This window comes from Oryzias latipes, chromosome 7 (assembly GCF_002234675.1).
Source record: "Oryzias latipes chromosome 7, ASM223467v1".
NCBI classification, from domain to species: Eukaryota; Metazoa; Chordata; class Actinopteri; order Beloniformes; family Adrianichthyidae; genus Oryzias; species Oryzias latipes.
The window spans coordinates 11,035,638-11,051,332 of record NC_019865.2 but is presented as its reverse complement, the minus strand read 5'-3'; the positions used below and the strand labels follow the sequence as shown (position 1 = coordinate 11,051,332).

Genomic DNA, 15,695 nt, shown 5'->3' with positions numbered 1-15,695 from the left:
TTTTGATGGGTACAGCAGGACGAATCAAGTTATTTTAAAAGCAGGACCCTTATCTTTGCAGTGGGTTTGCGGAAGCGGGTCACAGTGAGCAAATTGAAGTAGCTTTTAAAAGATGCTTACTTGTCTTTTTAAGTGGACCAGTAGTCCTGCTGTTGTCTCTACATGCCGGTGAGTGTTCAAGAAACTCCTGTTTTGGCTGGCAAATGGATGAGATTTATTCAGGTATTGGAAAACGAGCAGGAAACCATCCACAAAAATTGCAAATTATTTTTTTCTGCAGTTCTCATTCTGTTGTTCACAGGGTGAAATGTGTGTCCAGTGTTTGGCCATCCCTTCAAACAGTAGTGGTAGAATCAGAGTAAGGGATTAAAAAAACTCCCCCCTGAATAAGCTCCGTCTTGCTGAGAATGTGTGATCAATGGCATCTCATTTTCACCAAGTGCAATTCTTGGTTTCCTCCCTTTACTCCATTACCCTTAAGACATGGAAAGGAAGGACAAAGATGTTTTTATTACTTGCCTAGAGGTGGATGAAAAGGATTGTGCTTCAAGTTAACATTGTCATTATCCTTTGTTTTTATTCTGCATTCATGCCAGGTGGTGAACGCAAAGAAGAAACTAAAGAAAAAGAGATACATCAACTCTGGGACGGTGAGACTACGATCTAAGATAAGAGGAAAATCTGGTGCACTTCTGTTCCCACCCCTTTGGCTTTTTGTGTTCATTAGGACGTTTCCACAAATTGAACGTCATAAAGCAGTTCAGCTTTGTTAATGTTTTTGTTCCATTCTAAGTCTCAGAGCTCATGCATTAGATGGTGAATCAAAGAGGATGGGTCGTCCTTCTTTTGACCTATGATGGGTGGAATATCCAGTCTGTAAAGATGCATTGAAGGGCACTTGGCTATCCTTTAATGTGGTAATTCTTGTTAAAATGAGTCCTGGCTTTGTTGCTGATGATGCTGGGACTGTAATTAAATTCTGTAAGTAGTTATCCGTCATGCTAATCTTCCGTCAATCGGCGGCCACGCTGATGTCCGCTTATTGTCTTCCTGATATGTTGCACGGTGGTGATTAGCCCAGCGATCAGTGTTAATGTGTATTCTGCTGGAACTTATTGTATTTAATTATCAAGAATGAGTTAATCTTTTGGAACCCGCTTTTTTTTTCTTTTTCCCAGGTGTCCCTGCTGTCATTTAGCGTGGAGTCTGAGCACACCTTCCTCGATTACATTAAAGGCGGGTGAGTATTATAATCTTCACAAACATACACAACACTGGTTTTTTGCCCTGCTCCTCGGGGCAATAACATGAAGGACCATACAAGAACTCATAATAAATTACGTTGATCTCTATGCTATTTGGGAGTAAAACGGAAGTGAACAAGATTTTTAAAGGATTTGTGATGTTAATGAGCTATGTTTGGGTAAATGTATGCCAGAAAACCAATCACTGCTTCAAGCAACATATTCACATGTGCCCTGAAATATGCCTGAACAAGAGCTGTAATTATTTATTTTTTGCTCATTTAGGATTCCTGTGTCAGCACATTAAACACACAGCTGCGATGTCTTGGATGAATGCTCTGAAAAGCTGATAAAAAACCAACCAGAAAAAGACAGTTTTACTCTCAGCTCAAGATGACAAATCAGTAAAAAGAGATGCCCTTCTTTTTAATCTCCATGAATATGTCCCTATTAGTTATGCCCTTGTCTCTTCTATTTGGTGCTTTTGCATTTTACCCTCTCTAACAAGGACAGACTGAACATTTGCATCCGAATTCACCGTTTATGGATCTATCATATGATACTCCTTCAAGGGGATCAAAAACCCTCCTTTTAAAAAAAATAAATAATACAATCCAACATTTAAGTTTTTTTGTCCCCACATTACCAATACTATGTAGCTCAGTATGAGTGAGAAGATGCCTGAGGAATGGAGGAGAAGCGTTCTGGTCCCGATCTTTAAAAACAAGGGTGACATGCAGAACTGCAGCAACTATAGAGGAATAAAGTTGATGAGCCACACAATGAAGCTGTGGGAAAGAGTAGTGGAAGCCAGGCTTAGGAAGAAGGTGGAGATCTGTGAGCAGCAGTATGGTTTCATGCCCCGTAAGAGCACCACTGATGCCATTTTTGCTTTGAGAATGTTGATGGAAAAGTACAGAGAAGGTCAGAAGGAGCTGCATTGTGTGTTCGTAGATTTAGAGAAGGCGTATGACAGGGTGCCGAGGGAGGAGCTGTGGTACTGTATGAGGTCGTCTGGAGTGGCAGAGAAGTATGTCAGAGTAGTTCAGGACATGTATGAGAGAAGTATGACGGTGGTGAGATGTGCTGTAGGTCAGACAGAGGAGTTCAAGGTGGAGGTGGGACTACACCAAGGATCAGCTTTGAGTCCTTTTTTGTTTGCTATGCTGATGGACAGGCTGACAGACGAGGTAAGACAGGAATCTCCCTGGACAATGATGTTTGCGGATGACATTGTAATTTGCAGTGAGAGTAGAGAGCAGGTGGAGCAACAGCTAGAGAGGTGGAGGTTTGCTCTGGAAAGAAGAGGTATGAAGGTCAGTCGTAGTAAGACAGAATACATGTGTCTGAACGAGAGGGATCAAGGTAGAAGCGTTAGGTTACAGGGGACTGAGGTGAAGAAGGTGCAGGAGTTTAAGTACTTGGGGTCAACAGTTCAGTGTGATGGGGATTGTGGAAAAGAGGTGAAGAGGCGAGTGCAGGCAGGTTGGAGCGGTTGGAGGAAAGTGTCAGGAGTGTTGTGTGACAGAAGAGTGCCAGCAAGACTCAAAGGAAAGGTGTACAAGACAGTGGTGAGACCAGCTCTGCTCTATGGGTTAGAGACGGTAGCAGTGAGACAGAGACAAGAGGCTGAGATGGAGGTAGCAGAGATGAAGATGTTGAGGTTCTCCTTAGGAGTGACCAGGTTAGACAGGATAAGGAACGAGTACATCAGAGGGACGGCTCATGTTGCCTGTGTTAGCGACAAAGTCAGAGAAGCCAGACTGAGATGGTTTGGACATGTTCAGAGGAGGGATAGTGGATATATTGGTAGAAGGATGTTGGAGATGGAGCTGCCTGGCCGGAGGGCAAGAGGATGGCCAAAGAGGAGATATATGGATGTCTTAACAGAGGACATGAAGTTGGCTAACGTTAGGGTAGAAGATGTTCATGATAGAGTGAGGTGGAAAAGGATGATTCGCTGTGGCGACCCCTGATGGGAAAAGCCGAAAGAGAAAGAAGATGTAGCTCAGTATTTGACATTTATACTTACAAAACAGCCATCAAAAACAGATGAATACATTTCATTCTGCCTCACAAAAATCTGGTATTTTTTTTAACCTTTTACAGTCAAATTGGGTCTCAAGATATCTCCAACCTTCATCTTACAATCTATAAATCTTTAAAGAGGCCTAAGCTCCCTGTTGCTACAAAAACAGAAAAATATTTTCTTGAACTTGTGTTGGATAAAGGTCAGTGCACTTTCAGGTTAGAGAAGCAGGGAAGGGGCAGATGAGGGACAAAAAAAGTCTACCTGAAAGCAACATATGTGACTTTTAAGCCTTAATCTTGTTTATTACATTAGTGCTGCTGTCACAGAAATCCTGTTTGATAAGGCCACTAATGTAAGGCCTGTGTTTTGGACTTAATGCTGGTCATGTTCAACCTGGAAAAGTCTTATTTCTTCTAGTAATGATCTGGAACTCAGCTTTTTATGGACCACAATGAACATTTGCACAGTTTTCTGACTCACCCCTCGATGTGAGCGCGATGTTGTTCTTGGAAAAACATTAACTTTGAAGCAGTGAGTAGTGTTGGAAGGAAAGACCTGCAATCGAGGGCACTAGATACTCTCGCACTATGTAGTTCTTTTTTTAAGTATTTAGGGAGGGAATTTGGACTTAGCCACATTCTTCTGTTTTTAACAGTATGGGCAAACTAAGACCCTTAAGGTTTGCTTGACTTGAGTTTATCAATACTATGGAATTTACAACATTCCAATTTGTATGAACATAATTCAAACAATATTCTCAGTACATTCCCTGGAAATACAATTTTACAACCCACAAACAACAACAAAAAATGTATAATTTTCAGCAGCACTTAAAAGGATGTTTTCTGTTGCTTTTTAAAGACTCAAACTTTTTCAATAATCTTTGAATAAAGCATTATTATTGTTATTATTAATCTTGTACTAATTAAGAAGTTGTCAATGGCATTTTTTTAAGTACATGCAGGCCCTAAAATAACAGTAATACTTTGTAAATAAAACACAAAGTTGTAGGGAAAAAACATAAAAAGAAAAAACTATTAAAAAAATCATCTATTGTCGCAATCCATAATTGCATAATCTACTTTTAAATTGAAAATAGCTGGTAACCTAAACGACTTTATCAAAATAGTTTCTCCTAATTCTGGTCAACTTGTTTGTGTCGGTGGATTTGTGCTTTGTGTTGATAACAAGCATAGGTTCCCTTTGCGGTTTAAAATGACTTACTTTCAGCACAGAGGGATTAGAAAAGTATTTGTCTGTCAACGATTTTGTGAGTTGTTCCCTTTAAAAAAGACAATAGAGGTCTGTGATGTTCACCATAGATACACTTCAACTGTGAGAAACAGAATGTCATAAAAGGAATCCAGGAGATCACTTTGTATGGGATCCTATGATCAACATCATGAACAACTTGCAGGATCACCGACTGCCAGAAGCTTTTTCTTTGAATGTCTGCATTTAAACAAGGGCACTTTTTGTAAATTTACTAAAATTAGGATTGTTTTTAGCTTGGGAGCCAGTTTAGCTCGTGCTGGTTTGCGGCGCCTTCCATCCGTGAAACCAGGGTTCGACTCCGGGCTGCTCCCTGTTCCCTTCTCTACCTCTGCCGGTTCCAAGCCCGGTTTGAGAAGGTTGCGTCAGGAAGGGCATCCGGCGTAAAACATTGCCAAATTTAACATGCGACTTGTTCGCTGTGGCGACCCCTGATGGGAGAAGCCGAAAGTGGAAGAGTCTGCATTTAAACATGGTGTTAAATTGTCAGCTACAGAAATATATTTAGCACTGATATGTGTAGTGCAGTTTAGAGATGACAAAACCAAGTGGCTTTATGGCAGAAAGGTTCCAGTTCTAAGATTGTCTTAACTTTTTTAGAGAGTAAACACATGGACAATGAAAAGAGGGAGTCCACAACTGAAAGTGCTTTGAAATGAATGTTTATGGTGAAATGTAAAAAGATGTGAGAGCTTAATTAAGGCCATTCAGAATGTCGCATATGGAAACATTTCTCTGTGGATCAGCAGCTGCCCTAATGGCTGCGTGTCCCAGATCTGTCCTGTTCAGATAACACAAACAGCAGATATGCTGTCCCCTCCCACACACACGCACACATGCATGCACGAGCATCCACTCATTCCATGTTCTTCATTTTCTATATTTGTTTATTTTTGATTTAATTAATCCTTAAGAGAGTTCAAAACTTTAAGGAAAAAAGGCAGATAAACAATTAATTATCCAAGTTCACTGTAACCTACATAAGATAGTGTTGGTTGATGCCAACGTATAATAGGCAAAGCTAAAGTGAAGTGACAAAAATAACTAAAGAAAAAAATACATTTTTCTTGCTTCTTCTAGAACACATTTTTTGTGAATAAAAATACTTTTTTTTTTCTCAACAGATAAATACTTTTATAAGATGAATTTCTGTTTAACAAACATAAAAATCAAAAGCGGCAAAGATATTTTTTTATGTTAAAATAAAATGTTTTGCAAAATTTTTTTTTTTACAAAAAAATGTTTTGCATGAAAAACTTTCTTTTTGGTTGCTTTTTTGTCTTTATTGTCGTTAAAAGCCAAATACTGTGCTCTCATATTAGCTCTGCTTCATTTCCACTGACACATTTATTCCTATAAATTAAACACGCTTTGTGAAAGACGATGTGCTGCCTCGAAAAAAATCAATAAAGACACAGCTAGTTTCACAATACCACACTGAAATATGTATTATACACGATGTCCCTGTAGGGTATGGTTATTTTTTAAGCATTGTCTATGCTTCAAAACATACCAAATCTCAAAGAATCTGTAGTTTCATTCAGGCTGAAATACAAATGATCACTGTAGCTGCTAGAATTATGCAGCAATTATTGTTACTTGTTCCATTTTGGGACATAATTATGGCTGTTGGCAGTGGTGCTCAAGACAGATTATCAAAGTATATATTATGTTGGTTTTGTGAGAGATGGATAGTGTGAGGATTTATCCACTAAAGAGCTTCAACTCACAAACTACACAATCAGACAAGACATGAATTTTTCTTTTATAACTTTCTTTTAATCAGTCAAAGAAGTTGTATTTTTCTACCAAAAAAACAGCAAACATTTTCTCATTTGCTTTGATTCTAGGATGCATGCATTAAGTGTGAGACCTCCTCTTTTGTTACTGATATGATGGATGATAAAAGTTGAAGGCAGAGAGTCTTTCTTAAGACCATTGTTGTGAATAATTCATGTCTTTGAAAGGTTCATGTCTTTGTCCTGTTTTCTTCCCCATCATTCCTTTTGAAAAAATATTTTAAATGATAGATTTTTTTGGGTTGAAATGAATGAATAGGAGTTAGGAAAACGTATCTTTATAAAAATATATACTAGCAGTAAAATAACAACAACACAGCTGTACTGTACCTGATTGTGATAGATTGGAGAATAATTGTACATTTTTGTTCATGTTAATTAGTCTTGAAAGCCAATCTGACTTTTATTCATCATCAGGGCCATATTATATACAGTATATACATTGAGATCCATCTATAAGCCAAAACGTAGAAGAAATCTGTTTAAAACGAAAACTGTTGACATGGCAAAAGTAATCCAGGACTATATATAGTGGAAAGTTGGACATCATTCTGTTTTTGATTCAATGCAAACCTCAACCACAGCATTTAGCATTGTAATTAGTAACACTAGGTGTTCCTGGATGTACTTGTAGGTATATTACCTCTGTAACTCTTCTTTTCCTGCTGCACTGGTGTGTGAAAGGCACTGTCACATTATGCTGCTCATTCATCATAGTTATAGAAGTAGGTATAAAAGACAAAACTTTGAAGAAATTGTGTGAAAAGTCGATGTGCTGTTCTTTGAGATCCCATAAGAGTTTAACTGCAGTCCTCCAGAGCTGATGTCATGCTTGTTTTTATGTTTTTATTTAATTCTTGTAGCTTCTTATTGATAGACACATATGATCTAGGTAACCAGGAGCAAGTACAGCAGGGACGTTTGAATTACCAGCCAGTCACCTGAGCTTGAAACCATTATGTTTGATCCCCCTTTCAGTAATGCATCCAAAATTATATAAACACGGTTATCTTCTATACTGACTCCTCTAACTTACCAACATAGGGCTAACACCAAAAATGCATTAGATTAGAAGTTGCTCAGATCTCTGTGTTGCTGTGTTTATCCTGCAATGACGGACTATTTCTAAACAGCTTTTGATTGAGAAACAATTAAACCAAGCCCTCTGCACATATAGCTAAAGGGATTCTTGCTCTAATGAAGAAGTCAGTGTTGTGGATGAGCTGGATATCAAAACATTTTGCAGCCAGTTCAAATCATTTGATCACATGTTTTGTCGCACATGAATGAGGAAAAGGAGATTGTGGATACGTCTGGTTTGATGTAGTGTGAAAGGAAAGGAACTACTCTCAAGGGAATCTAATGCCAGAGTGAAAAGAGTGAGAACAACGAAACATGGTGAATGTCAACTGACCTTTTTCACACCTCTGTGTCAACATTTATAATTCTTTTGAGGTCTGACTGTACGGGTAAATAAAATGCACAATTCTTTTTCATTTCCTCTCTTTAAAGAGCTTAAAAATTGTTACCATGCCTAAAAAAACAATCACATACAACAAATTTGCACACACAGCCTAATAAATCCTTTAATCAATTCTGAGAATTTTTTTTTAAGCATAAAAAAATGATTCGTGCTAAAAAGAGTTCCAGTTTGGTTCTTTCTTTTATAGTACAGGGCTCTGATGGGGTTTGGTCCTGATGATGGTGCAAACATGAATTTACACACACACTGTTTAGTTGTGTTGAGTGCTTCTCATGACGGATCAATTATATTGAAGTTTTCTGAGCACTGCTTTCCAACGTTTGACCCACATACTCAACACAAATGTTATCTGGTTTCAGCAGCTAAGATGACACAGTCAATAAATGCTGAAAGTTGCTGAAATAAACATTTAAATGACGGATTACATGTTAGTAAAAATATTGGCAGTCACGGTTACACAAAAAGGCAACAATAAACCCCTTTAACCCAACAAGTAAATTTAAAAGGCAAAATCTCATTTTCTCTCTTTTACCCTTCAGTCTGCCTGACAACTGTGTATGTGAAGACGATGCATCAGCTTTATTTATTAACATGAAGGAATCCACAAAGAAATAGTGCAGAGTAAGTCTGACAATCTTCAGTAAAGAGGTTTGAGTCTCCCTCATCTTTTTTGAAAGCTGTTTTTCAAAATGCAGTTTCCAAAATTTGATGATAACTTGAAATTATGGTAAAGGAAATTCAAGTGATGTTGAACTTATTTTATCAAAGATTTTGCTTTGTAAAAAATATTTTACTCGGATGTTTTGATATAGATCTATTTATATTTAACACATACATTTTTGTGAAACAGAATGCCTTTTGGGGTTTGTTTTGAAATGAAATGCTGCCCATCCAGCTAACTGCAAAAACCTCTTCTGAGACCCAACATTGATATTTTACACCTGTGTTAGTAATTCATCCCCCTTTTAGTTTTTTTTACTAGGCTGAAGTAGGAAAGCAATTTCTTTATCTGCCTGACTATTGTGCAGCGGCTGGTTTCATAATGAGGGTTTTTTTTCTTTCTTAAAATTTTATTAACTTTGAAATGGTGCTTAAATATAGTCAAATAGTGGTGATTAAAGTGGAATAGTCACACAATGCCCTGACTCATAGAGCTCTATGAAAGATTTATATTCCATTAAATTTAATCTGCACCACAATTGGCCTGGTATTGATTCTTCTGTGTGAAAACTTATATTAAGGTTTAATCATCTCACCTGAAAATAACCTGTTCTTGGGAAATAGGATAAACTGATGATGTATTTTTCAGTATTTGATTTAGCTTAACCTTGTGGTTTCACCATATAGGACGTAATCATTACTTGGTTTAATTAGTTGTTTATGGATCCAGTAACTAAGTGTCTGTGTAGGGGCATTTTCTTTCTTAAACAGTTGTTTTTTCTTGTAGAACTGAGATGGCGGAGACTTAAAAAATGTTTTTTAGTTATGTGTGACCCTGCTCGCATTTGTGGTTTTAGATTTTTCTTTCTGACAAGGGGCCACTGGTGGTTTTGCTCATGTTTGAGCTGGTTTGGTACAAGAGGCAGAGAAGCTCACTTTGAATTAGTGTATGACACAGTTTTTCACCAAAAGCCTTGAAAAGGGGAAATGGTCATGACAGATTTCTGAACTGTGGGTCTCCCTGGTCTAAATCTGTCTGACCTTTACTTCACTTTGATGTCCAGCCACTTTAGCAGCTGTGTTCCATCCAAATGTATGGCAAGTAAGGATCATCTAAACTTCCTACTTTCCCTTTAAAATCTGTTCTTGTTATGTATGTCATGTTTTCTCTACATTTAAGAAAATAACAAAATATGTTTGGCTACTAATCTCTGTAAAAAGGAAATGTAAGATACTAACAGACTTTATTTTCATCTTGATTATTCTAAATTATGACTATTTGCCATTAGAGCCTTTAAAAATAATTTGTAGAAGTATTCTGATGACAAATTGAAAAAAATAAAACCTTTTGATTTATAAGCATGATAAATATTAGGAGCTTTAACATCCTTCCAACCTTCCATTTCAAATGTTTTATATTCTTTTTTTCATGATCTTTTGATCTGTATATGTATATATATATATATATATATATATATATATATATATACATACATATATATACATACATACATACATACATACATACATACATACATACATACATACATACATACATACATACATACATACAACGCCCCTCCCACCCTCCGCGGGTGGTTTCTCCTCCAAGCTCGGGTCCTCTACCAGAGGCCTGGGAGCTTGAGGGTCCTGCGCAGTATCTTAGCTGTTCCTAGCACTGCGCTTTTCTGGACTGAGAGGTCTGAGGTCTTTCCAGGTATCTGTTGTAGCCACTCCTCCAGCTTGGGGGTTACTGCCCCGAGTGCTCCAATTACCACAGGCACCACTGTCACCTTCACTTTCCAGGCTTTCTCCAGTTCTTCTCTGAGTCCCTGGTATTTCTCCAGTTTCTCATGTTCCTTCTTCCTGATGTTCCCATCGCTTGGCACTGCCACATCCACCACAACGGCTTTCCTCTGTTCTTTATCCACCACTACAATGTCTGGTTGGTTTGCCATTACCATCCTATCAGTCTGGATCTGGAAGTCCCACAGGATCTTTGCCCTCTCATTCTCTACCACCTTCGGAGGTGTTTCCCATTTTGACCTTGGGGTTTCCAGTTCATATTCTGCACACATGTTCCTGTATATTATTCCAGCCACTTGATTGTGGCGCTCCATGTATGCTTTACCTGCCAGCATCTTACATCCTGCAGTTATGTGCTGGATTGTTTCAGGCGCCTCTTTGCACAGCCTACACCTTGGGTCTTGTCTGGTGTGGTAGATCTGAGCCTCTATCGCTCTGGTGCTCAGGGCTTGTTCCTGAGCTGCCAGGATGAGCGCTTCAGTACTGTCCTGTAGGCCAGCCCTTTCTAGCCATTGGTAGGACTTCTTGATATCAGCCACTTCAGTTATGGTCCGGTGGTACATCCCATGCAGGGGTTTGTCCCCCCATGAGGATCTGTCCTCCAGCACTGTGTCCTCTGCTCTCCATTGCCTGAGACATTCACTGAGCACACTGTCATTTGGGGCCTTGAGCTTGATGTACTCATGCATCTTGGATGTTTCATCCTGGATAGTGGCTTCTACACTCACTAGTCCTCGGCCTCCTTCCTTGCGGCTAGTATACAGTCTCAGTGTGCTGGATTTGGGATGGAACCCTCCATGCATGGTGAGGAGCTTTCGTGTTTTAACATCCGTGGTCTGTATCTCTTCCTTTGGCCATCTTATTATTCCTGCAGGGTATCTGATAACTGGCAGTGCGTAGCTGTTTATTGCCCGGGTCTTATTTTTGCCATTGAGCTGGCTTCTCGGGACTTGCCTTACTCGTTGGAGGTATTTAGCTGTTGCAGCTTTCCTTGTTGCCTGCTCCAGGTTGCCATTTGCCTGGGGAATTCCAAGGTACTTGTAACTGTCCTCGATGTCTGTTATTGTTCCTTCTGGGAGTGAGACCCCTCCTGTGTGGACTACCTTGCCTCTCTTTGTCACCATCCGGCTGCATTTCTCGAGCCCGAATGACATCCCAATGTCAGTACTGTAGATCCTGGTGGTGTGGATCAGGGAGTCAATGTCACGCTCGCTCTTAGCATATAGCTTGATGTCATCCATGTAGAGGAGGTGACTGATGTTGGCCCCATTTCTGAGTCGGTATCCATAGCCAGTCTTGTTGATTATTTGGCTGAGGGGGTTCAGACCTATGCAGAACAGCAGTGGGGACAGAGTATCACCTTGGTATATCCCACATTTGATGGACACTTGTGCAAGTGGCTTCCCATTGGCTTCAAAGGTGGTTTTCCACAGCTTCATCGAGTTTCCTATGAAGGCTCTTAGTCCTGTTGATGTTGTACAGCTCCAAGCATTCAGTGATCCATGTGTGTGGCATTGAGTCATAGGCCTTCTTGTAATCAATCCAGGCTGTGCACAGGTTGGTGTGTCGTGACTTGCAGTCTTGGGCGACTGTTCTGTCGACCAGGAGTTGGTGTTTGGCTCCTCTGGAGTCTCTACCAATGCCCTTCTGTGTGTTACTCATGAATTGATCCATGTGCCTGTTTATCTTGGTTGCAATGATGCCTGACATGAGCTTCCATGTTGTGGACAGACAGGTTATTGGCCGGTAGTTGAATGGGATTGCACCCTTTGAGGGATCCTTCTGGATCAGGATCGTTCGCCCTTCCGTTAGCCATTCGGGGTGAGTCCCATCTCTAAGCAGCTGGTTCATTTGTGCTGCCAGGCGCTCGTGGAGTGCGGTAAGCTTCTTTAGCCAGTAGGCATGTATCATGTCAGGGCCCGGTGCTGTCCAGTTCTTCATACCTGAGACTCTTTCTTGGATGTCAGCCACTGTGATGGTTACTGGATTCTGTTCAGGGAGGTTGCTATGTTCTTTTCTCAGAGAGACCAGCCACTGGGCATTGCTGTTATGTGCTGTCTCTTTCTCCCATATACTTTTCCAGTACTGTTCAGTTTCCAGCCTTGGTGGGTCTGCTCGGCTGTTTTGACCCTGCCACTGAGCGTACACTTTTGCAGGTTGAGTTGCGAAGAGCCTGTTTATTCGTCTGGCTTCATTGTCTCTTGTGTACCTCTTTAGGCGGCTGCTCAAGGCTAGGAGCCTTTGTTTGGCAGTTTCCAGTGCTTCAGGTATGGACATCTGGCTGTATCTCTTAGGTACTTGCTTTCTCATTGTACCTCTTTGAGCCTCTGTCAGCTTACTCACATCCTTCCGAGTTGCCTTGATTTTGGCCTCTAACCGTTGCTTCCATGGTGGGTACTGTTTTCTTCCATGGTTGCTCTTATAGCCAAGCATCTCAAGGATCACTGCTGCTGAAGTGTAAACCAGTTCATTGGTTTCTGTGATGGTTGTGGTAGGAATTGCCCTCAATGCTTCATTCACAATATATATACACATATATATAAATATATATATATATATATATATATATATATATATATATATATATATACACATAAAATGTTTAATAACCATTTTTCTTTTACAATCATGACTGATTTGTATTGATCCATATGTGGTGACCCAGATGAGTGAGAGAAAACGAAAAAAGAACAATAAAGTTGATGAGTTGACGTTTTCTCAACATATCTGTAATTAAAGGTGAAAAGGTTTTTGGGAACCTATTACTGAAAGCACAACAATTAATTTGTATAATAACTTGAATATTGATGCCAAAAACAATCAACCCCGGATGACTGTGTGAAATGAAAAAAAATAATAATTCTGCTTTCAGAACTAATGTCCAATTTACAAAAGAATATGCAATACAAAAACACAAACATCCCACTATTGATTTTGTAATCAAAAGAGGTAAAATACAAACTCTAATCCCTAATTGTCTGCACATGGATATGCAAAACAGGCAATACTAAGCTATTAGTCAACATTATTTCACATTGATTTCCTTTTCTCAAAGTCATTTGCTCAGCTCCTTGAAAAGATCCACTTTACACTTTGTATAAATACAAACCAAAAGAAAATTTGGCACACAGGAAATTTCCACTTTTATTTTTTATGATACATTTTCACTGAGATCAGATTGTGTCAGCTGAACTCTGACTTCTATATCATTGAGCCATCTTGGGAATCATAAAAAGACAGAAAATGAAAAATAGAGCCAGAAGGACCATCAAAACACTGTCAGGCTCCGAACAATGATTTTTACCAGACTAACTAAAAAAATCGGAGAAAGACTGATGTTCTTTAAAGTTTTTATTTGGAATTTTTTTCCTTTTCCTTTCTGAAAGTCGAGTTCTAAAAATGGTAATTTATTTTTGTTTTTATTCCTACTGCTGTTGTTTTGTTCATGCAGATACAATGTAAAGCCTTGTTTAAAAGGTAATGAGACATACGAGAAATATGAGATGCAGAACTGATTCCTTTATGTCCGCACCTTTAATCTAGTTCTGCATTTTTCTTTTTCATGAATGTTTTCTTCTTTAGCTTTCAGACAGGTAACCTGGTTCTTGCATTAAGAATAATTTAGTGCACACATGCTGTGACTGCAAAACAGACCTAAATAAGTTGTTCCATCACACAAACATGTTTGGCACTTGAAAATCTGAGTAAAAATGCTTAGCTGGTTGGAAAAATGCAATACAGCCGGACATAATCTTGCAGTATGGAAAATTACAACAAATTACAAGCTTTGAAAGTGAAAAAAGTAGATTGAAAAAAAATATATATATATAGATATAAAAATAAAATTTTAATAGTGCAGAGTGAGTTTCTTGCTCGCTCTTGCTAGTAAAAAAGAAATCTTGCTCTTTCAGGAACATTATCACAACAAAGAATCATGTTTGTATGAAATTACTAGACTGTTTTATTTCTTCATTTATTTTTTATTACAAGCATGAATGAAAAAAAACTAATTCCAGCTCGGTTGGAAGTGGCTCTCAGTGGGTTCAAACTACAGTTTTCTTTCTTGCCCAATTAAAAAGAGAAAATAGGAAATGAAAAATTGCATTGAAAACTATAAAATAAATTTATTTAGCACAGTAACAAAGGCAGAGTTGGTCGTGTCAGTACTTTGATCAGACTTGAACATTTCTGTGTCTAAAGTTGACTGGATGAAGCTACTGAAATAATCAAAGAAGTCACAATGTACAATGGAAAAAAACAAAATAAAACCTGGAAAAAGGTTGCTTGAAGCCAAGACGTCATACTCTAAAACATAGAATTAATAGGGTGTTGGCGATTCTTTTGACGGTGGTTTTCTAAATTGTCCCTTTGAGTAGTTTGTTGTAGTTTGTCTGCCTGTGTATGGCCCTGTGAAGGACTGGTGATTTGTCCAGGGTGTACTCTGTCTTTGCCCTAAAGAAGCTGGGATTGGCTCTATGAACCCCATGTTACCCTGCAGAGGACAAACCTGGAATGTAAGATGGATGGATGGGCTTATGTGTCACAGAGATCTCTCAGTTTTTTGGGTTTAGTGGGGTGTAACGATTAATCGACTCAATGAACAGATTTATATTCCTATGCTTCAATCAGATCGATCTGAGGCAAGTTGTTAATCACAGCGGACAACACGTATGTGATGGCAGCAAAAAATAATCAAGCCATCATTACAGTCCAATGTGTGGAAACACTTGGTGGTAGAATGTTCTAATAACGTTCCTTTTGGATTCTTTTGATGTGGAAAAACAACCTTGGACTGAACTTTGACACTAAAATGTGTACTATTCAGTCTTGTTTACTTGTTTGTTTGTACACACATTTAATATACAGTTGAATATCTTGCAAGAAATTTAAGAAATCAGGAAAACTTCACCTGCACTGTTCAGTACCCAGTTGTTTATATCTGAGTTATACTGGTTGGCTAAAGATGTCCTGAATCGACTTTAGGTCAGTGAATCGGATCGTTCAAAATGAACCAATATTGACTGAATTGAATCGTCAACTAGAAATTATGATATGAATCAAAGTGTTGTTAAAATGAATCATTTAGGGTTTAGCATTGATTGAGATTGGTAGTATTGATGGCATGAACATGTGCATGTTCAGACCATCAGCTGCTCTTAAATAGTGATGATCTCTGTCTTCCAAACTGAAGCTGCTTCAACAAAAAAAGAGCCTGGGGCTCTTCAGAACCACTGACAATAAAAAGGAAAACTTTCAAGCTAAGTTTGAATCAAAGCATGATGTTTGGATGATACATCCATGTTTTGGGTTTTCTAAAATAACCTTTCGAATTGAGAACTCTTAGATAAGATTTTAAATCCTCATAGGTTTCGTTGAAAGCTAAGAATTTTTTTGCAAGA

General features: G+C 38.7%; 1 protein-coding gene across 2 annotated transcripts in view; it reads left to right on the top strand.

The window, feature by feature from the left end:
- Positions 1-15,695, top strand: part of LOC101166794 (copine-5) — a 94,461-nt gene that overhangs the window by 62,165 nt on the left and 16,601 nt on the right. For both annotated transcript variants that reach the window (XM_004070683.4, XM_020704604.2), the window contains 2 exons: positions 597-650; positions 1,179-1,240. In XM_004070683.4, coding sequence (XP_004070731.1) covers positions 597-650; positions 1,179-1,240 — 116 coding nt within the window. The remainder of the gene's footprint in view (positions 1-596; positions 651-1,178; positions 1,241-15,695) is intronic.